General features: G+C 39.9%; 1 protein-coding gene across 4 annotated transcripts in view; it reads right to left on the bottom strand.

The window, feature by feature from the left end:
* MAPKAP1 (MAPK associated protein 1) overlaps window positions 1–25,104 on the bottom strand; it is a 319,648-nt gene that overhangs the window by 37,928 nt on the left and 256,616 nt on the right. For all 4 annotated transcript variants that reach the window (XM_020967543.2, XM_078150124.1, XM_020967541.2 and 1 more), the window contains 2 exons: window positions 13,452–13,592; window positions 656–793 (listed from right to left, as the gene is read on the bottom strand). In XM_020967543.2, the coding sequence (XP_020823202.1) occupies window positions 656–793; window positions 13,452–13,592 (279 nt within the window). The remainder of the gene's footprint in view (window positions 1–655; window positions 794–13,451; window positions 13,593–25,104) is intronic.

Genomic DNA, 25,104 nt, shown 5'->3' with positions numbered 1-25,104 from the left:
AGATTGGGATCCACTGTTCTTTAACTCTGATGTTCTTTCTTCTAAATGAGCCCTCTCAGCTCTAACATCCTATAGTTCAAGGTCTATTTGAGCCCTGACATTTTTTTGTTCTAACCTTCTCAGTTCTAAAATCTCTTCCAGTTCTAACATTTTATGATCCTATGATAGTATCAAACAAGTTCAAACAGTTCCATATCTATCTATCTATCTATCTATCTATCTATCTATCTATCTATCTATCTATCTATCTATCTATCCATCTATCTATCTATTTATCAGCAATGTGGTTTCCCAATATTCCAACTATGGAAGACAAAGACCTGACTGACTCCCTAAGTTAGAAAACCAAGTATGGGATGCTACTCAATCATGAAATGGCAACCCCAGTGAAAGACACTGAAAGGACTCTGCTCACTTGCCTTTACTTAGTGGGTCAGACTGAAATTCCTAATGAACTATGCTGAAAAACAGACAGAAGGTGGGCCTATAAGCTCTTGACATTATTACACACTCCGGTTAGAGGGAAAGAGCTGCTTTGCAACACATTAAACATATCCAAGGAAGAAAAGACATGGTGCTCATATATTCTCTTGGCACCCAGCACACACAGAGAGACAAGAGTGGGAGGAGGATATAAATAAAAGGATTGCCTTACTTGGGCTTTTTTCTTCAGCAAGGTCGCAGGCACACAGCAGGTCAGAATCAATTGAAATGGGCTTCTGCTTAATCCAGAACTTTGTGCTGGCCTTTTGATTAGTGACGGGGTCTATCTCCACTTTGTCTCCAGAGATACCTTTAAGTCAGAAGAGAGAGAGAAAAACCAATAGCAGCGGACTGTGTAAACATCACAGTAGCCATTTCATATTCTTTACGCATTGTAATTAATATAGCAGTAGTAGCAGTAATAGTTCACATTTACAGAGCCCCTGGATTTGGAGTCAGAAGACCTGGGTTCAAATCCCACTTCTACAGATGTGACCATGGGCAAGTTGCATCCCCTTTCTGGGTCTTAGTGTCCTTCTTCCAGCCTCCTTCCAGCTGGAATATTCCATTGACAGGTCTCCGTTCCTTCCAACTCTGATATACTAGGATTCTATAGTCTTTCCATTTATCAGTCTGGTTTTCTGAGGAGTGGCGCTGAGAACATCACTTATTTGTGTATGCTGCCTTAGACACAGCACTAGGTGTAAAACACCAGGGAATAATATGCAACAGAGCCTTTAGGGACAGAAGTGAAAAACGTTAATATTACCCCTTCAGATTTGATTTCCAAAGCTGTGTAAGGCAGGCTATACAGCAGTAGGGGATTAAAGGAGTAGGGAAAACGTGCACACTAGGGCTACAAAGCATCCTGAGATAATCACTGAAATTTATAGCAATCATTCTTCCAGTATCGCAAAGGAATATATACTCAGAGTGAAATATATGACCTATGCCGGGCTCTCTCTTTTTCTCACTCATTGAAAATTAAAGGATTTGTCTCCTGACGGAGTGAGACAAAACCTTCAGTGTACCTTCCAGAGTGGGACCCATATGGAGCCTTAAAGTAATTGCATTTTTCGGTCAGAGGATAAAGGTCAAGGTCAGTGTGGGGGAAAAAAAGGTAGAAGTAATTAAAATAATAAAATGGACATGCTGCAGCACAAAAGACAAATCATGCCAGCCTATTTCACGTGAGGGCTTTTGTTTGCAACACTTTAGAAGTCTAGGCGGGTCTGGAGTGAAGTGTGAGAAAACTTCATTTTCAACAATGAATCTAGTGTGAATGAATAAGAATGGCTTAATTAAAACATCAACCATCTTCTGACAGCAAATTTAGCCCAATACAAGTGAATACTGAAGATTCATATTCATACATTTCTATCTTCTTTCGTCATAAGCACCAAACTATCACTAGTCAAAGGCAGAAGACTTCCACTTGAAGAATTATAATAAAAGTGACTCCTGTGTTTTCTTTTCAATAAACACCACACTAATGGGTTAATGGCTGCTTAACCCTAGTTATGACCGTGGGGGGCTCCAGCAAAGGTGATCTATAAGGATTTCTAAATTAATTAGTCAAAAGCCAAGATTTGTCATTAGACCTATTTCAGATATGTTATATTTTAATTAGGCAGCACTTCATGAGTGCCAGTGATTCAGGAAGGAAAGGCCTCAATTTCAGGAGAGTAAAAATGGGCTGGAAGGCCAATGACATTATTTTTCACTTCAAACAGATGGCAACTCCCCAGTTTTCCTCTTTCTTCTTCTTTGGCTACTGACTGCTTAAGATCTGGGCCTTTTTCTGTGGTTCCCAGAAAGAAAAGCATTTAAGCTCTGTATGTTGATCATGACGTTTTTTTTTTATTTTTATTTTGACATTTATAAAAGTTGTGACACAAAGTGGTACAAAAATAAATGTAGGTACATCTTATGAGGAACTAAAAACCCTATGTCTCACATGCCTTTTTTGGGAGTATGGGAGAGATGGGGGAGGGCTAAAGAGAGTGAAAAAAAAAAGATCACTGGAGACATATTTTAAAATTTTTGTCCTATGGCCCTGCACCTCCTGAAGCTACAGTCAGTCAATATTGTTAATGTACCTTGTTAATTTGATAGGATTTGTCAGGTAACTCCACTGGAAAATTATATAAACCTGTTCCAGATGAACAGATGATAGTGACATGAATTAAAGTGATAGAACAATAGTAGAATATAAACTAGAAATGACATCCAAAGTGGCTGTTGATTTATTGCCATACTGAGTTTGGTTCTGGGCTTCCATGTATATTAGTGCTACAAATCTGGGTCCATTTAGCAGAGAGATGCTCGTACATACATCACTGGCTCCTGTTCCAAGCCAAGGTCACTCTCCGTTGCATCAATCTTTTCAACAGAGCCTACTTCACAAAGCCTCGAGTTTTCCCAGCCATCTCAGATGTACCACATTCTCCTTCTCTTTCATCTTTCTTTTATCATGTAAAGTACACTTTAACTTCTATTATTTTTATCTGCAAATTGTTACTGTAGAGTTCATCCATTATGTTCCGTATCGCAGCATCAACTGCCTTAGCTCCCACACCAGCACATGAATTCCTTCCCCAATGATGCCCCTTTGCAGCATTATTCTAGTAATAGTATGAATGACAATAATAATATATTTGAGGTTGAACGACACCATAGGAACATAGAGCTGAAGGGAAACTTTGAGAGATCATCTACTCCAACTATCATCCTAAAGATAAGAAAAAAGATGAGGCAAAAGAAGGGATGCAGCCAACATTCCCTGAGGAGTAACTATCAGGGCTAGGATTTGGGTCCAGGTATTCTGATTCCAAGGCTTTTTTTTTTTAAACTACTGAGGTCTTTTTCTGTTCCAAACACTATGATCTCTAGAATTTGTTGCATATTCTTTATCAATTTACAACATCCCTGTGATGTAGGTAGTCCAAGTAACATCAATCTCATTTTATAGATGAGGAAACTGAGGCTCAGACTTGCTCTGGGTGGCATAGTAGAAACATGCAAATAACATGTAACATATTTCCTGTGATCTTTTTCTTACACCACGTTGCATTTTCAATAGTCCACTGAGGCTCAGACTTGCTCTGGGGGGCACAGTAGAAACATGCAAATAACATGTAACATATTTCCTGTGATCTTCTTACACCATGCTGCATTTCCAACAGTCCACATCTATGACCTCACAGGATCTTTAACAATACTCCTGCTAAGGTAGGTTATGAGGGAAAATGAGGCTCATAAACATCAATTTAGCACTCACTGAATGGTAGTGTTAGAAGGGACTCTCCAGTCCACTTACTTTGTATATGAATAAACCGTACCCATAGAAGTTAACTGACTTATCCAAGGTCACACAAATAGTACCTGTTGCAGTAGACACTAAAGCTAACCTATGAATACTGGCTCCATTCTTTTTTCCACAATATCAAACCCTAAAAGCTGTGAAGAAATAGCTTTCTCTATTTTTACCTGAACATAAGAGACATAAAAGCATTTCATTTGAGACCAGCATGACGGTGCATGTCTCTAATTGCTGCCACAGGGAAGAAAGGGGCAGGTGTATTGCCTGAGCTCTGGAGTTGTGAACTTCAATGTGTTAAGCTGATCAGGTGTTCAGTACTAAGTCTGGCATCAATATGGTAAGTCCCTAGGGATGAACCAGGGGGCTTAAGGAGGGGTAAGATGACCTATGTCTGAGTGGCTGCTACACCTCCAGCGATATGGGGAGACCCAATCTCTTAAAAAAAAGAGAAAGAAAGAAAAAGAAAGTGTGTCAGTTCAGTTTTAAAATCTAAGAAAAAAAAATCCCCACTGGCTATTTGTTTTCCTATTTTAGAAATGTTGAATTTTAAGTTTCTGGCTGACTTGTAACCAGCAGGATCCCCTAACACTAAAGATTTAAATTTCTCTGATCTCCAAGCTTGCTGTCTAGAAGATAATGAATGACCTGTAAGCATTCAAATGCTGTGGAACCGCAATTAAAGAAACACTTGAGGTGAATCCTTTTGTGATGGTAACTGTACTGGATCTCTCTCAGAACCCTTCTACAGTTCTGACATTTTATGTTTTATGGTTCCTTCCTATTCTAAAGTCCCTCTGATCCCTAACATTCTATGATCTAGGGTTCTTTTTGACTTTGCAGACATCTAGTTCTATTGTTATTCAGAGTATTCCTATAGAAGTTTGGAGTTGGCTTTATTCTGTACTGTGAACTGGAAATGGGAGAGTGTTAAACATGAGTGCCCTGCCAAAGGTGGGTAAGGAAAGCTTATGGTCCTTACCGTACTGGGCAGGGTCAGCTCCTTTCCCTACCCAACAAGGTAGGCCATTTGTTTCCTGTAACAGCTCTCCTCCCCTAACCATTTATCTTTAGTCATCTGTCATGACCTTTTCAAGCTCTTACTCGTGACAGCTTCCAGATACAGTGAGTCAAACTTCACTGGAAGCAAAGTATCACACCAACTGTCAAGAACAGAAAACATTGCTCAACATTGTCCTCCATCAACACTAGTATATAAATCCTTCCTTAACAAGACAGCTAAAAATAAATGACAACAAAAAATAGGTACCCTGAAGTTCATCTCATTTTCACTGGAATGGAATATATGTTTTTCAAAGCTTTTAAAAGTTAAATCAAGTGCACATTTAGGTCCTAGGTTTGAATCTTGGTTTCTGCTTCTTGCCAAATGTGAGCCACGGGCAAATCCCTTCACATCTTTGCACCTCAGTTTCTTACTCTGTAAAATTATCTCTAAGATCTTTCCAGCTCTCAAGCCTGCCAATATTTATATAGTGTTTTATCATTTACAAAGCACTTTACACACAAGATTTCACTAGATTTTCACAGCCTTGAGTGACAGAACAAGCATTATTACCCAGAGCTAAATGGACCCAGGTGGCTCAGTGAACAGAGAGCTGGGCCTGGAGTCAGGATGATGTGAGTTCAAATCCAGCCTCAGACACTTACTACCTGTGTAACCTTGGGCAAGTCACTTAACCTCTGTTTGCCTTAATGCACTGAAGAAGGAAATGACAAACCACTACTGTATCTTTGACAAGGAAAATGGTCCATGGGGTCACAAAGAGTCAGAGGTTACTGAATGACTGAATGAAGACAAAAAGCAAGGCTCAGAGAAGTGAATGATGTGGCCAAATCATATAGCTAGTTGGTAGCAGCATTAGGACCTGAAACTGAATTTTTGGCAACTGTGCGTAGGGCTCTTTTCATCACTATTTCACAGTTGCCTACCAGATTCCATAGAAAGAAAATATGACCATTTGGAGTAGACATACAATTTTACTGGCATAGGAAATTCCCTCTGTCGATACAGGTCAGCACTTGTTCTGCCCCCGTAGTTTAAGAAGGTGGTCTGGGGCACGTGTCAGAGAGACGGTACGTGTCAGAGGCATAACGTGAACTAAGGTCTTCCTGACTTTGAAGCCTCTCGTTACAACCACATCATTTTAAAACACTGATTAAAGAACTTCATGTAGATTCACTCTCCTAGGCACCACCCCAACATTCTGCAACATCCCACTATAAATAATGATAATGATGCCTTAAAATTATTTGTGTATAAGTGCCTTAGTTAGAACGTCAGACACTTTTCTGACAGCAACCCTGAGATAAGTGGTGCCAATATTATGATCAAATCCTCTCAGTTTACAGATGAGGAAAATGAGGATCTAAGAGGCATGTCACTTGTCTAAGGTCTCATAATAACTGAGCCAGACTTGTACTACAAATTGAGGGTATTCTTCTATTATGCCAAGTCAAACCACAAATTCTGTAAGGCTGAGGCCATGAAATATCATGTCTGGGTATAGTTTTCAATTTACTGAGAGATACTGTTTATTCACTCAGGTATCAAGAGCTATAGTTCATTCATCAAGTTTCTATAACTTGCTAGCTTAGCTGACAAAAGCTCTTGCATTGTTTAAATTCCTAAAGAGTTGTTTTTTGTTTGTTTTTAAAAATCCTACAATCTTTTTATTTTCAGCTTTCTGTAAATCCTTGAAGACCTGGAGAGGCCAAAGGGAGAATCACTAAGCAGCCTGGGGCTATAAAGGATTACTCTTAGTATATTCATCCAAAATCATTTATCTAATCAACAGTATATCCACTGTTCTGATATAGCAAAGATTTTTTTTGAAACCAGACTGAATTTCTATTGCTGATCAGATGTCTACAAAATAAATGGGGAGCTAAACCATATGAAAATTCCACTAGAAGGTTTCTTGAAAACAGAGACAACTGTTTATTGCCAAGTTATGAAATTTATGCTTCTGAGTTTTAAATGTGACATTGGTGTTTCTATACTTTCTTGACAGTAAGCGAGTAGCTGGTTTTCAGTTGGTCTTTTATTCCACTGAATTGTTTGTTGGACAAGTTATAGAGGGATTTATCCTTCAGGATGGAGGGGTGGACTAGATGACCTGCTAAATTTTTTTCCAGATGTAAGAGATAAGAGAATGAAAACAACATTTATTAAGCACTATGTGCCAAGCACTATGCTAAGTGCTGGGAATAAAAAAACAAGACAGTTTCTGCTCTCCAGAAGTTCACGCTGTTTAGCTCTAGGATGGAAAGGCACAGAAATGGGGTATACAGCATAAGGGTATACAGTCAGTGCAGTCTCGGATGGCAAGACCCAGGGCTCCTTCTGGTGCACTGACAGATCAGATGCCAGTGCCCAGAGGTCTAGGACACAGTGGCAGGGCAAATGGCAAGGCTGAGAGATCCTTCACCCTATCACAATGATTGTATTTGGTGCTATCGTGCTCATCCAAGCACTGTGAGCAGCCACGCCCACCGTACAGTGATCGTGGTCTACGTTACAAGATCTCTTTAAGCTCTAATTTTCAATGTTAAAACATTTCATGTCCTATGAACTCTTCCAGGTCTAAAATGCTATGCTCAATGTTTTGACATGTGTATTAAGATTTTTTCCAGTTCTCAGATCACATGATTTTATGATTCCAAGTTCTGGAATAAACCCCCAAAGTTTCTTTCACTCTAAAGAGCAAACCACTCTGGCTCTGGGGGAAGTGTTTTGAGGAGAGCCAGAGTCAATATGAGCCAAGTCCCCTTCATGATGAGACAGAAGATGTGCTGCCTTGTATCAGGTAACGTGGGAACAAGTGACCTAAAATGTAGAAGGCAGTTAGCTGGTACCAGTGACAAGATACATTCCCATATAGTAACAAATTACCAGGCAAAGCAACATGAGAGAGAGCCCTCTTGCTCCCTAACGTACTTCCTTGGTATACAGAGGACCATGAGGGACCTTAGAGGAGTCCTGCTTAAATATGTACAGTGGCACTTCTAAGACCTGGTCACAGCAGGAGTCAAAGAAGCCCAAAGCAAGAACTTTTTTGGTGAGGAAATTTGGAATAGTTGTGCATGTACATTTTGTCATGGAGACAGGAAGTTATTAATAAGGCAGCTTCAGACCTGGAATGTCTGGGGCTGGCTTAATATTCATTTCACAGAAAGCTATCCTGCATGAAGGGTAGAAGCCCAGAGCCTCCAACCCTAGAATGGATGATTGCGCCTTTTCAGTTTTTAATCCTAATGACCCATCCAGAAGGAACAGGGTGCAGTAGAAGGCATGCAGGACTAAGAGACAGTAGACCGAGGTTGACCAGGAACCAGGCCATAACTCTAACTAGTTTTTAAGAAAATAAATTTTCTTATTTTTATTTGGGGGTGGGGAAAAAACTGTGCAAAGGCAGGAGAAAGAATGCTGAATCTAGAGAAGAATATGTGAAAAGAGCAACATGGTATGTCTGGAAAGATACGTGGGAGCCAAATTATGATAGGGCTTCCAATGCCTGAGTGGAGAGCTTTGTGGGAATAGGGAGTCACTGAAAATTATTCAACAATATTTTTTAAGTACCAACTATGTGTAGAATACTAAACTGAGTACTGAAGGAGATATATGGTCCCTACACACACACACACACACACACACACACAAAATACAAAATAAAATACAAGTATATGAGAGAGATGTGACATAGGAAGAGGAAAGGAAGGTCAGCATGGGGAATGTCTACAAGGGGATGAGATTAAGAAATCTTTCCTGGCGAAGTTATCTGAATTCAGTTTTAAAGGATGAGTAAGAATTTACACCATTTGAAGATAGGGAATTCTAGGCACAGGAAACAGTGGGAGCAAAGGCAATGGGGTTGAAAAAAGGGGGTCACTACAAGGAAGTCCAATAGTCCAGTTTGGTTGGAACATGAAGTACATAGTGGGGGAGCAGTGCCAGTCAATCAGCATGAATTTACTAAGTGTCCACTATGTGTCAGGCCCTATATGAGACAAGGTAAGAAAGGTATAGTAGTGCCAAATTGGGGAGGGCCTTGAATGCAGTCTGAACTTTGCTTGGAAAGCACTAGAAAGTCACTAAAGGAATTTGAGTGGAGAAGTGAAAAGACTACATCCATACATAAGGAAAATAAGCCTGGCAATGACATTAAGTACAGATTCTAGGGGGAAGACTGGAGAGGAAAGACCTGAAAAGAGGCTATTACATGTAGTTATGATGAGTTCAATAAGAGTGGTGGCAGTGGAAATAGAGGGCAAAGGATAGATGAATGAGCTGTTACACAACTGGAATCTACAAGAGTTGTTAAAAGATTGGTTTAATGATTGGATGAGATAATAGGTCTACCTCTAACCTGATACCCATGACACTCTTTACAATTTCTAGAGTTTTTCTTGGATCTCTAAATAGCACTTATGAATAAGATCCATGAATGGTCTGAGTAGAAAGTGAGTGCAGGACCAAGAACAAAATCTGTATCTTCTTCACTGCTCCTTCCTTTGAAAACAAAGGTTTGGGTATGAAATAGCAGTCTATCAGAAGTTCAGCATAGTGGGGTATCAAGTGTATCAGGCTTGGGGCTGAAAAACCTGGGTCTGAATCTTGGCTTTGCCGCTTAAAAGCTATGTAACACTGGGTAAGTCCCTTCTCTTACTCCAGGCTTTATTTTTCTAATCTGTAAAGTGAGGGATTTGGAACAGATGACCTCTAAGGTCCCTTTTAGCTGGGAAATCTTTCTAGATGACACTGAGCTATAATGGCCTTCAGCAGCGGGAGGATTCCAGCTTACAGCTGTGATATCTTTTGTGTTAATAACTCAGAGTGGTTTTGGCAAACCCTGAAGACAGGATACTCTCAGGGCCTCATACAAACACTCACCACTTAGAAGATGACGCCACAGGTGTCGAAAGTGAAATATCTTGTTCTGACTGACAGAGGACAGACGGAGAGAGGAGACCATTCATTCATCAGTGTCAGGAGAGATTTGAAGAACCTGCCTAGTCAGTTGAAATAAACTAAATTATTTACTGTTCTCAGAATCCAGCGTAGTTCATTTCATTGCTCATAAAGTGTGTACTGTTTTGCTGGGCTCCACTTTGTGCAAGACTGCATTTCAATACAAAGAAATTTCTGGACCAGAGTGAGCACTTATATTTTTAAGTCTGAATAAAGGGGTTCCCCTATAAGGAGAGACATGATACCTTTTATAGCCCTTATAAAGTAAGGAAACATCAGTTTCCCAAATATGTAAAGAATCACAATACATATCAATGTATTTCACCTGAATTTCACAAGGTTTCTGATTACCTTGCATCCATTCCTCTTTTCTTCAGTTCCACTACCACCACCCTAACACATATCCTGATTATTACCCACCTGGACTAAAACACTCTTCTAACAGGTCTTTCCACCTGCTCTTCCCACCAATCCATTTCTCAAACATTGCCAGACTGAATCTTTCTCAGCCAAAGATCTGTCACGTGACTTCTCGGCTTTAAATCCTTCAGTAAATTCTCAATGCCTACCAAGTAAAGGTCAAATGCCTTAGACTGGTGTTCAAGGATCCCTACAATCTGGCACCACCTTACCTTTCAGGCTGTTTCACATAACTTAATTCTATTTAGTCTGTGTAGGTGCCAGCCAAACTGTCCCCACCCTCCATCTAACGCACATGCTGTTTGGTCTTCCATCTACATGGTCACTTGGTGCTGCTGCCCTTTGGATGGAGTGCATTCTTTACCTCATGAAATCCCATCCATCTCTGAAAATGCAACTTTCATGCTGCCTGCCTGTGCCCCTGGCCCTCCTACAGCAGTTTGTTTTGTACCTCTCTCATCTAACACTGTGCATTATAGCTCTCTGTGTATATGTCATGTCCTTTTACCAGACTAAGACTCCCATGGGAGTGGGCATGATGTCTAATCTAAACTTTCTATGTCCCCTAAGCTTCAGATAGAAGGCTCTGGATACAGCAGATCCTTAAGAAATATTTGTTAAATTGAACTGAAACTGAAATGGACTTCCTCAGAGTTGATAAGGGCTCCATTATGACTCTGGAGACTACTCTTGAATTTCATCACAGAAGCAAATAATTTGAAAATGCTTCCTTGATTGAGAAAGCCCCTTAGAAACACAAGCTCCTCCCCTATCCAATTATTTATTAATTAAGAGTATCAATTATATTTGTGCTTAAAAATTGAACCAGACTATTAGGAGATCATGAGAGACTGTCCTTTTTCCTCTACCCTTATAACTGGTATTAGGAATTAAACTACAGAATTCTATAATTCCAGTGCTGGAAAGGACCTCAGAGGTCAGGCAACTTGACACAAACTTGAGCAGGAATTTCCTCTAACATTCCCAACAAGTATTTCTTTAGTCTCTGCTTCAAAACCTCCAGTGATGGGGAACTCAGTACTCACTGAGGCTGCCTATACCACTATGAGACAGCTCTTTGACTATTCAGAAGGTTTTCCTTATGACTAGCTTAAATCTGCCTTCCTATAACTGCCCCAGTTGCTCCTACTTTTGCTCAGTTTCTTCCCATGTCTATGGTTGTAAGACTATACCCAGAGTGAATGGATAGTTCTCTAGCTTGTGGGGCAGATATAATGGTCTACTGATACCAAGGGAGGCAAAATCATGGCCACTGGAAATTGTTCCTAGATAACTAAAGGCTGCATAAGGTAGAGCTGAGCAGAAAAAAGACTGGGGAAAGATGCATGGTTTATCATTCCTGGAAACATGATGGCCAACTCTACAGTACTGAGTCTAAACCACTCAATTTCTGACTGGAGCTTTTGTTCACTCCCTTGGCAGTGGGGGTGATATTCCTGGTTCTCTTTTTATTAATTCTGTATACTCTATGCTCTATGTACTGTATATTTTCTATGGTCTCATCCTTTTACTGTAGCTAGGCAAATGTCAAAATCTATCTTTTGTTTGAATGGGTCAAGGAAAGAGGGGCAGCCATGTTACAGGGCTACAGGAATGAACAGAGAAGAAGGGCTCATTGACAAAAGCATTTGGGCTCGTTGGCCACTATTACTGAGATCAAAAAGCAAGAGGAAGAGAGAATTGGCTTTTGTCTTGTTTTCAAGTCTTCCTCTCTCCAACACCTTCTTTGTCTCGGGACGCTGGCATGATATAGTCAGAGATTTCCCATGTGCCAGCTGAAGCGCAGTCAGAAGAGGAAGTGTGGGCACTAGGACCAGGCAAGGAAGGATGGTCACACAGCCTCTACTTGAAACTCTCCAAAGCGGGGAACCTATTATTGATAGAGTAACCTATACCACTTTTGGGCAGCTCTAAAAGGTAGGAAATATTTAATTACATCAGGTCTGAGTCTCTCTGCAGCTTCCACCTAGTATTCCTAGTAAAACAAGTCTAACCCCTTAGAAGATCATTGAATGTAGAGCTGGAGGGAAACTCACTGGATAGAATGTAAAAAGGGACTTTAGGATACAGAGTGTCAGATCTGCAAAGACTCTCAGAACAAAGAATGTCACAGCTGGAAGATATTTAGTAATAGTCTGAGTACATGAAGATCAAACACAGGGGTAAAGTGACTGACCCAAGGTCACATAAGTGAGACAGTGGCAGAGCCAGGACTGGATTCCAGGTCTCTTGACTTTATTATCATATTTTTCAGCTTATGGCACTTCAGGCTCAAGCCAAACAGAAACATATCTCTTTATCATGAATCATAAAGAAGGATGCTGCTTATATGACAAAATCTTGGTATTTAAGTTAGTTCTAAATCTTTGGTACAGATTCAAATATAAGCTCTGAGAGTCACCAAAAGCATAAAGGTCAGTATTACAGATGGAAAAAGAAATGTGCTTTATTGGAAACTGAGAATGTGAGTATAGGGAAGTACCCTGGAACATGGAACAGAATATCAGAGCTGGAAGGGACTTAAGGCATACAGACTGCTGGAACAAACTATGCTAAAAAGAGAAGGAACCTCAGAACACAGCGCACAGACTGTTAGGATTAGAACCTTCCACCCCCTTCTCCATATAACATTTCAGAGTTGGAAGGCCCCTCAGAACAGGAATGCCTAAGATGGAACTATGAAAGAGATCTCAGTTTACAGATCATCATAACTAGGGGATGCTGAGTGATCATCTAGGTCAGTTTCCTCCCTAACTCCATCACCCATTTTACAAATGAGATAACTGAGGTCAGAGAGGAGAGATGACTTGTCTAAGGATACATATATTTAGAGAAAAGAGACAATCAGAAAGAAGTTATTCCAAAGGCAGCTTGTGGGAGAAATTAAGTTCTTTAGTCAATTATGCTGAACAAAAATTATGGAATCTTACATATAAATGAATCCATTTGAAAAGAAAGCCTCAAGTCCCTTCTAGTTCCAATATGCTTCGTAATAAGCAGGAAGACAAGCTGGAGCAATGAGCATTCATCATTCCCTCAGGTGGGAAAAATTACATATTTTAAATTTCATTGTTTAGACAATTTCTCAGAAAATAAATTACTTCTAGTCATTTGGGCCACATAAAAGTTGCGCACAGTTTCACGCCATACTCATATGCTATGGTATTCAAGAAACCTGAAGATTTACAAAGTGAAATTAGCCTTGTATCTGTGTCTTACCTAGCTGCACATCTGTTGTGAATCTGAGTCGGTGAATCATGCTGACTTTGAAAGATTTGTAATGGTGACTGGACAGCATGTCTTGGACTGTGGCTATGTCAGTCTGAGGATCCTCCTCCGAAATCCCTTCTCCCCTGGAACCTGTAAGGAATCAACAGCGTGGTCAAATATGTGAAGATACAGAAAGACCAAACAATAGCATATGGCCAAGGCCATTAGGGAAAAGTTAAAGTAACGTGGATTATTTAAGTTGGAGAAGAAAAAGCAGAGAGGTGACTTAATAGCACGGCATGATCTAAAAGGCAATGAAAAGGCATGTGGCAGAGGTCAGCAGGCTGAATAATGTTCCCAATGAGGACACACTGTAAGAAGTAGAATAAAAGACATCTTAAAGGGCAAGTAAAAGTAGGCAGGGGAGTCATGGAGCAAGAATGAGAGAGAACAGCTGATCCACCACATGCCACATTGGTAGCTATAAAAGATATTTTTAAAAAACAACCAACAAACAGAGGAAGGCCTTTAGTAAATCAGCCAAATCCCTGGAGGAAAAGTATGGATGAAAAAGGCAGAGAATGAGAAGGTGGAGGTGGGTTGCTTATCTGCACTGGTCAAGAAGGAACACCCATACCAATGGGATCACAGCCCACCGTAGTATTGAAGAGAAGAGAACAGAAACCTAAGGACTTCATCTTCATTCACCTAAAATGGCCAGTTTAGCAATGGCCTTATTTTCCAGGCTGATCTCACATTACTACCTTCTCCCATCTGGACTCAATTTTCTAGCCAAATGGATTACTCACACTTCACTGTAGGAATAGCCAATAACTCCACAGTACTTTATTTAAAGTTTGCTAAATGTTTTATGCATGTGCTTTCATTTGATGCTCCACAACAATGTCATGAGGTGGCTACTACAGGTTTTATTACCCTCATTTTATAAATGAAGACACAGGTTTAGAAAGGAAGCATGACTTTTCCATGGTCACCCAACTAGTGCTGGAGGCAAGATTTGAACATGGGCTTTGTTCACTGAGTTGAGTGTTTTTCACAACAGTACACCATTATTCTGATCTCTACCATAATCTCTGCCTCTTTAAATTTTACTCATCCTTCAAGGTCCAACTCAGGAGCCACCTCCTCCGTCAAGCCTTCCCTAGCATGCTGACACCTCGTCATCTGATCTCAAAGAAGTTATTTCTTATCTTATTTCAACCCTTTACAACTTTGCTTCCATTCATTCTCATCATTCAACTGGAACTGCTTTCTCCAAAACTATTAATGATTTCTTAACTCCAGAATCTGTTGGCATTTTCTCAGTCCTCATCCCGCTCGACTTCTCTGCAACATACCGATGAACACCTTCTCCTTCTGAATACTCTTCTTTGGCATTCTGGTAACATTCCTCTCTCTTGGCTCTCCTCAGTGGCATTCACTGGATCATCATCCATGTCCCTCCTCCCTCTGCTGTGGGTGTCCTCTCTCTAGACTCCCTCTTGGTGATCTCATCAGCTTTCATGTGTTCACCCCTGCCGAGGACTATTGCCTCCCAATTTGTCTTCCTGAAGTATCTCCTTACTCTAATATATCCTCTGTATAGTTGCCACAATGCTATTCTTTTTATTTATTTTTTATTTTCATTCATTCATTTATTTATTTATTTTTAGGCAATTGGGGTTAAGTGACTTGCCCAGGGTCACACAGCTAGTAAGTGTCAAGTGTTTGGTCTGAGGCCGCATTTGAACTCAGGTCCTCCTGACTTCAGGGCCGGTGCTCTATCCACTGAGCCACCTAGCTGCCCCCTCACAATGCTATTCTTAAAGCACAGATCTGACCATATCACTCTCCCATTCAATATATTCCAGTGGCTCCTCAAGGACTAGAATCAAATATTATTTCATCTTTATCTCATCTTTTTAAATGTGTCTATTTTAAAGTTTTACAATATCCACAGTTATTGGTACAACAGTATGTGTATATAATTTGTAAATTACAAAAACATACACACATACATATGTGTACATATAGGGCTTAACAATTTTTTTACTGAAAGGGGTACATGACCAAAAAGGTTTGGAGACTACTGGACTACCTATTCTCTGTTAAGTTCCTTTTCTATCTTAATTTTTGATGAATGAATAAAAGAATGAAAAAGCTTTTATTAAGCTATGCATTGTGCTACATTTTGATGCTACAAATAGAGAATTGAGATAATAATATCCCTACTCTTCAGGAGCCCTCACTCTAATAGGTGTCAGCATGTGGTAAATTTGGTGGTCTTTCAGGTATAGCAACAGCAGGTCAGAAAATAAGGCCTAGTGTAGTGGTCCTTCACGCAACAGCAACAGAACAGAAGGCAATGAGCCTTGGTGTTTCTAGGTCCCTTCCAGTTCTAACATTCTGCATTCTAAAATTACCATTTACTTCTAATACCCTCTGTTGGAGCATTTTATGTTCTAAGGTCCCTTCTATCCTATCATTCTTTGTTCTAGTATTTTCATGAGGGTGGCTGGTTATTGCCTACAGTTTTTAATGATCGTTCATTTCCCTAAATCTATACTTTAACTGAAACATAACTGACAAAATGCCTGTTAATTTCTATTTTAGGACATTTTAAATGTGAAAATTTTGGCAAAAATATGAAAACCTTTAAATATTTTAGAATTATTTAAATCTATTTTTTGAGTAAATGCAATTACCTGAAACAACTTCATTCTGATATCTGAGTTAAGAACCTAAATTATTTATTAATTGTTACTTCCTAAATATTGCAGGTATTGGATGTAGAAAGAAAGAGGTAACATCTCATTAAGCTAATATGCCCAGTTACTAGGGGGAAACAACAAAAGAAAAACAACCCTACACTCAAGATTTTACATTTTATGATGTTGGATTAAAACCAATTTAAAAATTACTATAACGTGACATATAATTTTTTACTGAGCAATTTCAGTGCCAGCTGCTAATAAAGCATCTTCGCTGTAAATGATAATTCAGATGCTTTTAGATAAAGTGGTGCATAAATATGGGGGGAAATTGATTTAGTTTCTTGTAGAAGATACTGAAGTATGACACATTTTGTTTAATACACCAGCTAATGTAGTCCTAAAAGCTGAAACAACTGCCAGTTTTCAGTCCTAAATTTGCTGGGGGAGATTAATGAAAACTTTATATTTTGCTGAAATGTTAATAATGGGCAGATGAGATGATGGGATTTTAGTAGAGGTCTTAAAGCTACGGAGCACCCAGCAAAAGGCTTGTCAATTTCTATATATTAATTTGGTTTAAGACTTATGTAGTTGGAGCTGGCTCAACACACTAATGCTTCCTACATTGACCTTCTACTCTCTGCTGGTGTAAATTCATAAGCCATTTGAGGATTTAAGCTTAGAGTGATACTTCAGTGAGTTTCTCAGCCTGTCCTGAGCAGGCAAGGGGACTGTTTGCTTTTATGACAAGGGCAACAAGAACTGGCGGAAAGAGAATCCAGAGACTTATGTTAAATACACACTAGAATTAAAAAACCAGTGGGAATGATTTGCAGTCTTGAGATTTCAGGAATGTTTCTCAAAGCAGGCAAATCTGCTCAGTGGGTCTGTGAGGCAGTCTATAAATGAGGTCCATCTACAGGCATTTATTGCCTTCTCATCATCTGCTCAATTGCTATCCAATTTTAAAAATCCATTTCAAACGCTGCCTCCTCCAAGGAGCTTTTCCTGATTCTATGCTGATAAGGACCTTCTCCTGCCCCTCAGATGAAACACAGCACACTTGGACCTTCTCTAATGGACAATCACGTAATACTGGTAAAAATGACTATTTGTGTATATGATATATCCTATTAGACAGAATGCTTCTTGAGGGCAGGGAGCATATCTTTACCAAACTTTTTATTTCTTCTAAGCACTTGAAACAATATTCTGCACATAGTAGTTGTTTAACAAATATCTGATGAGGCTCTGAGCTCATAAATGCGTTCATCTTGAGAGTCTGTGATAAATCTCTTTTGACTTGTGTTTTCATTCAAGGTTTTGGAAACCTAAGAATTGGCTTCATGTATAGGATTTAAGTTGCCAGAAAGAAAGAAAAAAAAGAAAGAAAGAGAATAATCTCTCAGGTCCCATGCTAAGGGCTAAGAACAAGAAAATAAATATAGGACAGGTTTTATTTCATCCAACAAAAACCAAAAGATAATCATCCAAGCCCATAAAGAATCAAAACAACTGCCCTCCCTTCTTTGGTGTTTCTACCCTCCTCAGATATCTTCTAGACTAGAGTTTTACTGACTTACTGTACTATTTTGAATACTTTCCTCCCCATTCAAGAGTTGCTAGAGCAATGTTTCCACCTCTGGTGGGTCTTCTCCTTCCCTGTGGATCTAAATAGGGCTTCCAACCTTAGACTAGTACCTTTCAAGGGGAAAGAAACTGGGATTTCTAGGCAATGAAATAATTCTCTTCTCTGGTGGGCCTTCCCTTCGCTTTTCCCACATGATTCACAGCACCAGAAAAGAAATGTCTGAACTGCTTGTCCATGATGTGCCTATTCACCCTTTTAAAGTGTTCATCTGGCAATTGTTCATCCTCTCCTCTTGTCTCTTTTTGTAGCCATAGTATTGGCTCTTCCTCTGCAGGCCTTTCTCTGAGGATGGCTGCATTTCTGTGTAGTCCCTCTTCTCTATGTCTTTTTGTTCTCTTTTCAGTTCAGTCAAGTATGAACATTATTAGCCATAAGGTGTCAAGCTGGGAATGTGAGTTAATAGCAGAAGAAAGGGCTACTTTCACGGGAGCAACAAGGGGTAAGAAGCTGGTTCATAGTTTTTCAAAGATTTCACTAGAAAGAAGGACTTGTATTTTTGTCAAAGCCTGCTGTGTTAATGTTCTGTGCTATGGCTTAGCATCTTGTATTATATTGTATCAAACCTTTATATTAGAACATTTTATAGATGCACTGTTATACATCATAGTTTTTGTGAGTTTAAGAACATTTTAAACACTCCAGTTTACATGGATTGGAACTCAGGGGTCTGAAATATGCCCTTATCAAGCCCTGGAGGTAATGCATGTGTGGTGTAATGGCAAGGGCAGCAGACTAAAAGTCAGAGGACTCCAGGTTTGAATACTGAGATGGTAGGATAGATTCTATCTGATAAAATATTCCTCTCAGAATCAAAGGAGCATACAAGCACAGATTGAGAACTGGAAGGGAATTCAGAGGCCTTAGAGGCTAACACCCTCCATTCACATATAAAGAAACTGAGGCTCAAAGAGATGACTTGGCCAAGGATACTCACCTAATTAGTGTTTGAGGATGGTCTGAACTTGGGTCTTCCAGACATAAAGTCCAGGACTCTCTCCAATATATTGCCTAACTGCCATGGACATCAGGTTTCAAAATCTGTCTCCAACAATTATTAGTTGTATGACCATGAGTAAGTCAGCTAAGCTATCAGAATGTTCATTTGCTTTTCTGTGGAATGAAGTTAATGTCTATATAACTCAACTCAGAGTTACTGAGAAGCTCAACTCAGATAATAAATGTCAAAAATAAAATCAATTGCATTTGAAACCTTAAAAGCACTCAATTTGCTCTCTCTTTCTCTTATACATATCTATGTAGGTTGGCTACTAGGACTTCTAGTGCCACCACCATTACTAGATCTATTTATACTATTTATACACTTACTACATGATATTCTGTCATACAGTTATTTGTGTTTGTATCTTCCTAGAGCATAAGCTCCTTCAGGGCAGGGTCTCTGTCACATCTGAAAGTACTGAAGCATCAACTTAGCCACAGCATGAAAGAGTATGAGGAGCATAGGTCAAGGTTTCAGCTCTGGATCACTTATGTGAGTTGAAGCAGGTCCCTACCCTTCCCTCCTTTGAGCTTTAGTTTCTACATGTGTAAAATAATGAGGTTGGACTAGATGATTTCTAGATCTCTTTTAAATCACAGGATACTAGGATCTGAACTTTGCATTTTCCCCAGCAAGAGACACTACTCTGCACCCTAGATGCTTGATAAATGTTGAACTGTTTACAGAATGGCAGGCCCTGTGGTAACAAAATGATAAAAGCTGAGGGAAGAAGAAAAAGAGAAGGAAGCAAAAGATTTAATTGCTACAAGTAAATGACTATAATAAGAAGAGTTCTAATGGTGCTGCTTCTTTATGCTTTACAGTTGTATATATCTCACTTGTGAAGAAAGTTGTGTAAGGATGCTGAGGCTCGAGAGGAAGGGAAAGGTTCTTCTGAAGTCCCACATCTGGTAAGAAGTGGAACTAGGACTGGAACCCAGTTCTTCTGACTCTAAGATGAGCTTTCTTTATACCAGGGGTGGTGAACCTGCAGCCTTGAGGCTACATGTGGCCTTCTAGGTCCTCAGGTGTGGCCTTTTGACCAAGTCCAAGTTTTAAAGAACAAATCCTTTTATTAAAGGGATTTATTCTGTGAAATTTGGATTCAAAGGGCCACACTTGAGGGCCTTGAGGCCACAGGTTTCCCACCACTGCTTTATACCTACAGTGCTACAGAGCCTTGCTGTGGGTGATGGGGGCTTGTTACATAGCTGTTACCTGTCTCCCCATCAGCAATTATCTTTAATAATACAGACTGTGCCTTTAGAGGATGTGCTCCATTTCACAGGACTGAGATTTGGAAGTGACCATGTAATCCATCGCCCTCATTTTAGAGTTGTGCTTCAGAGAGGTGAAATGACTTGCTTAAATAAGGAGCAGAATCTAGATGTGAACCCAAGTGTGCTGAATTCCAAATTCTGTGCTCTTTCCATTAAGCCAAAACTGAATTCAATCTCTATTTCTTAATAGCTCCCATTTCTACAACCCTTCATGATTTACAAGTGTTTTCCTCATAACAACCCTATGAGGTTTGTTGTGGAAAGTGATCATCTCCATCTTAAAAAAAAGAAGAAACTGGAAATGGGAGAGGGGGAGTGATTTGATCAAATCACTTATGTGGGCCCAGGTCCTGGCCAGGACTGGGGCCAGGGCTTCTGGAGTCCCACTCTAGTTCGGAGCTCTTTACACATACATACCCTGCACCACACGCCACTATGGGACTGTGGAAAATGTAGCCATTGAGAAAAATCTTACTGGTCTCACTCCTTTCATTTTTCTACATCCATCATAGTTTTTTCAAAGGCCTTTCAAGTCCCGAAAGCCTCGTAAGCCCAAAGCTTCCCCTCTATTCAATGCTTTCCCCTGTTCATTGTTCAATTTTGCCAGTCTCTTAAAAACAATCAATAGGGGATAGACCGTAATACACACACACAACTCTATCACTCAGTGACAGTAATCTCAGCACAGCCATCAGGATCACACACCCTTCTCCAGAACCTGCCATGTTACCATCAGAATAGGAATGCTTCCTGTCAGTGTTTAATTGATTAAACTACTGGAGCTGAAGCTGGCTACGCTGGAGGGCTTTCCACTGGGATTCTTTAGACCCTCTATAAATCAGGGTAATCTTATTTTATGGGGCCATCAGACGGAAACGGATGGAAATTTGGAGAACCGCAGCTCATGGGTGAAAGCCAGAAATTTCCCCACACATTTACAACTCCTCTTTCTAGAGCACTTTAAGATTTATAAAATCCTTTTCTCACAATACTGTGAGCAGGTATGGTAACAAGCTTTATTATTCCATTTTACAGATATGGAAACTGAAGCTCATTGACAAAAATCATCTAGCTAGTAAGTGTAAGGAACAAATTTGAACCCAGATCTCCTGACTCCAAGTCCGGTGTTCCTTCCACTACACCACCACACTGCCCTCTGTTAAAGGAGGCTTCTTATTTAAAGTGACAAGTCCAGAACCAGGCCATCTAAGGATCAGCCAAAAGAAAGGAGGTTGTTTGCCCTGACGAAGAGAAGACTTGAAGGACATGGTAAAGGAGGGACATAGTTCAAGTATCTGAAGGGTAGTCATGAGGAACTGGACTTATTCTTGACCTCAGAAGGCAGATCTAGGAACAATGAGTAGAAGTTACTAGATGCAAATTTAAGAAAAATGTCCTTTCTAGACAAGGATAATATGTTGCCGTGCTTGATTACACTTATTTGTTACAAGGGAGAGCTTCTATTTAGGGTGGGAGAAATGAGCATAAACAAAACAAAAACACAGAAGAAAACAAGTATTTAAATAAGACAAACTGAGTACTTTTGTTACTATCTTGTAAATTTAATATGTACTTTATAAAAGCAGTTCAAGATTTCATATATAATCCTTTGTTCTTTGTATAAGCGAATGTTTGTTGATTAATAATAAAATAAGAATAATATTAAATTGTTATGACATTACAATTTATTAGTTAAAGAAGGAAAAAACTTCCTAAAAATTACAGCCACTAAAAAAATAGAATGAACTACCTTGAATAGCAATAAATTTCCTGCTACTAGAAGTATTCAAAAGAGGCTGTCCTTCAAGATGGGAATCTTGTTAAGATACAAGTTAGAGATTCAAGTCAATAAGTATTTATTAAGCCAGGCAGTATGCTAGGTGCTGGCAATACAAAGACAAAAATGAGCGAGTCCCTGCCCTCAGGGAGCTTATGTCTACTGGGGACACACAAGATATACACAAATGAGTTAATACAAGAGGTGATGATGGCCTAAACTAGGGTGGTTATGGTGTGAGTGGAGAGGAGGGGGAGAGGTTTGAGATGTTGTCAAGGAAGACTAGACGACTACTCAGATCTCTTCTGACTCTGAGATTCTATTAAATTCTAAGGCTACAGCGGAGGGTTTAAGTGCCCCAAAATTAATTATGACAATAACCCCATAAGTACTTTTCCAAACTTCCCTATTTCTTTGCCAAGGCTACCCTCAATCTTCTAGTCCCTCCATCACATTCTCTCTGCTCACAAGGGTACCACTGTTGTTCAGGCTCTCATCACCATCAACAAGTCATTGCCTCTCCCAATTCAGATGCTAACTCGTGCCACATACTTTCCTCATCCCTCAGCCTGGACGATTGTTACTGCTTCTGAAATGGCCTCCTAGGCTCACCTCTCTCCCTATTTCAATCCATCCTCTATACAGCTATTAATTTTCTTAAAGCATTGGTCCAATCACGCCACTCCCTACTCGAGAAATGCCAGTGCGTATTTCCTATTTACTTTAGCACAAAATATAAACTGTTTAACTTTTAAAGTCTTTCACAAGCTGACCCCAACCAAACTTTCCATTTGTGTTGGATATTATTCATCTTCTTGCAATTCTCAGTCTAGACAGACTGGCCTTTTTGCTGTCCCTACCTCACACACTTCCTCTCTCTGGTCTCCATGCTTTTGTGCCGACCATTCTCTCTGCCTGGAATACCTTCCTTCCTCCTCTCCACCTCTTAGAATGCCTTCTTTTATTCAAAGCTCAGCTCAGGTGCCCCTATTATGTGAAGCTCTTCCTGATCTGGTCAGCCGTTAGTACCATCTCCACAAATTTTATCTTGTATTTCTGGTGTAAAACCTTATATTATTACACATGATAGAATGCAAATTCCTCACAGGCAAGGACTTCCACTTTTGATTCTGTATTGCTAGCCCCATGCATGGTGCTAGGCATACAGCGGGCATATAATATAAACCTGTGACCTAATGATTTAGAAATTGTGGCCTACATTTGGCCAGAGGACTGCATGAGCTGAGCTGAAGACCTATGGAAAGAACAATGGTCAGTGGCCCAGGGTTTAAATTTTTGCGCTATTATTCATGGAACCTCTATGACCTTGGCGAGAACATTTCCCCTCTCTTGGCCTGAGTTTCCTCAACTATAAAAAGAAGGGGCTGGATTAGTTGAATCCTTAGGTCTCTTCCAGCTTTAAACCCTACGATCCCTTTCCTTCTACCCCTGGATAAGATTTTTTTTTCTTTTTTCTTTAAGGCAATTGGGGTTAAGTGACTTGCCCAGGGTCACACAGCTAGCAAGTGTCAAGTGTTTGGTCTGAGGTCCCATTTGAACTCAGGTCCTCCTGACTTCAGGGCCAGTGCTCTATCCACTGTGCCACCTAGCTGCCCCTGGATAAGACTTTTCTCAAAAATACTTGGTACAGTTGGGAAACTGCTTTGGCACAATGTTGACCTGACACCTGGAGTTTGTCCAACCCTAACTGATACACAAACATACCCTCATATATGATAATATTTAAGAAACATAACCAAGTTATTAGCTAGTGGGTTAGATTATGGGAAATCACACATGAGTAGCAAATTTCTATACCTTCACTCAAACCAAAGGCAAGGGCAGCAGTATTGCAAACATGTTTCCTTATTGCTTTAATGTACTAGTGTATTGCTTAATGAAAGTTCTTAATTGTAATTCAATTAATTACATACACAGAGTCCCCAATTACATTTTCCAATAAGACATTGGCTGTGATACAGGTCTAAATGCACTTAACCAATTTTAATATATTAAGACCAATTTCCCTTGAATACTAATTACTACCTAATGATAAAATGAGAAAGGGGAACTTTCCAGGAAGGGGATAGAGAAAAATGAAACTAATTAGCCTTGAGCATTTTGGAACTTCTTACTCCAGGCAGCACAAAACAGGCTCTTGTTGAGTTGAGAAAAGAGGTGAGGGTAAAGCTCACCATTTATCTGGCAAGCACTTATTAAATGCTTTAAGTTGAAGATATGAAGGCAGACAGGACACAGACTCTGTTCTCAGGGAGTTTATAATCGAATGGAGGGAAATATATAAATAAAAATAACTATGGCACAAAGAAAGCAAGGTGAGTGAAGGAGAGGTCAAAAGGTCATGCTTTTACAGGAAAAATGCTATGAGAAGTTTAAGAAAGGAAAAAAAATCCCTTTCACTTGGTAAGTGGGTAGGTGGGGTTTAGAGAAAAGGTAGAATCTAAGTTGGGCAGGAAGGACCAAAGACCTGGCTGTCTGCTACAGGCAAGTTAGCTCTTGAGCCCAAAGATTATCAATGTCTGTGTGGATTTCTAGGAAATCTGAGGAAGAGGGAGAAATGGGATGGAGGCTCGGTGAAGGGAGAAAAAATGAGAGATCAAGAATGGGAGGCAGCATAGTGCAAAGAGTGCTGAATTTAGTAGGACTTGCCAGCTTCACTGGCAAAACCTTTGAGAAGCCAAGAGTTACTTCCATACCAAGAAATCATTAGTGGCAGACACACACACACACACACACACACACACACACACACACTCTTTCATATTAATAATGAAAACCAGAGCTCATATTTCTAGTTTGCTTTTTTACAACTGCCTTCCTCTCAATTGCCCGATAAGGTAGATGGTGCCCACATAAGCTGCGAAGAGGTAAAGTGACCTTGAGGTATCTAGATGTCCAGCCCAATGTTAAGTGCCATGTTTGTGGGTAAGACAGACACATGCAAGACACAAGTAGTTCCAGGGAACTACAAGGTAAAAGAGAAGAGCAAATGTACAGGGATCTCGTTCATTCCTTGAAATAACAAATACTATAAGATGGTGGGAAAACGGTATAATGATAACATGGGAAATACAATGGGAAATACAAGTATTAATATTCTCATCTTAGGGATGAAGAAACTACAGCCTGAAACACTGAAACATCTCAGGGATGGTGTACTATGGAGTGAGGAGACTGGGGTTTGAGTATGGCTTGACTACTTAACTGGGAGATACAGGG

The sequence above is a fragment of the Phascolarctos cinereus genome, unplaced genomic scaffold (assembly GCF_003287225.1).
Source record: "Phascolarctos cinereus isolate Bilbo 61053 unplaced genomic scaffold, phaCin_HiC Scaffold_2;HRSCAF=192, whole genome shotgun sequence".
Taxonomy (NCBI): Eukaryota; Metazoa; Chordata; class Mammalia; order Diprotodontia; family Phascolarctidae; genus Phascolarctos; species Phascolarctos cinereus.
Note: the sequence above shows the minus strand (reverse complement) of the source record. Positions and strands in the feature narration are given on the sequence as shown.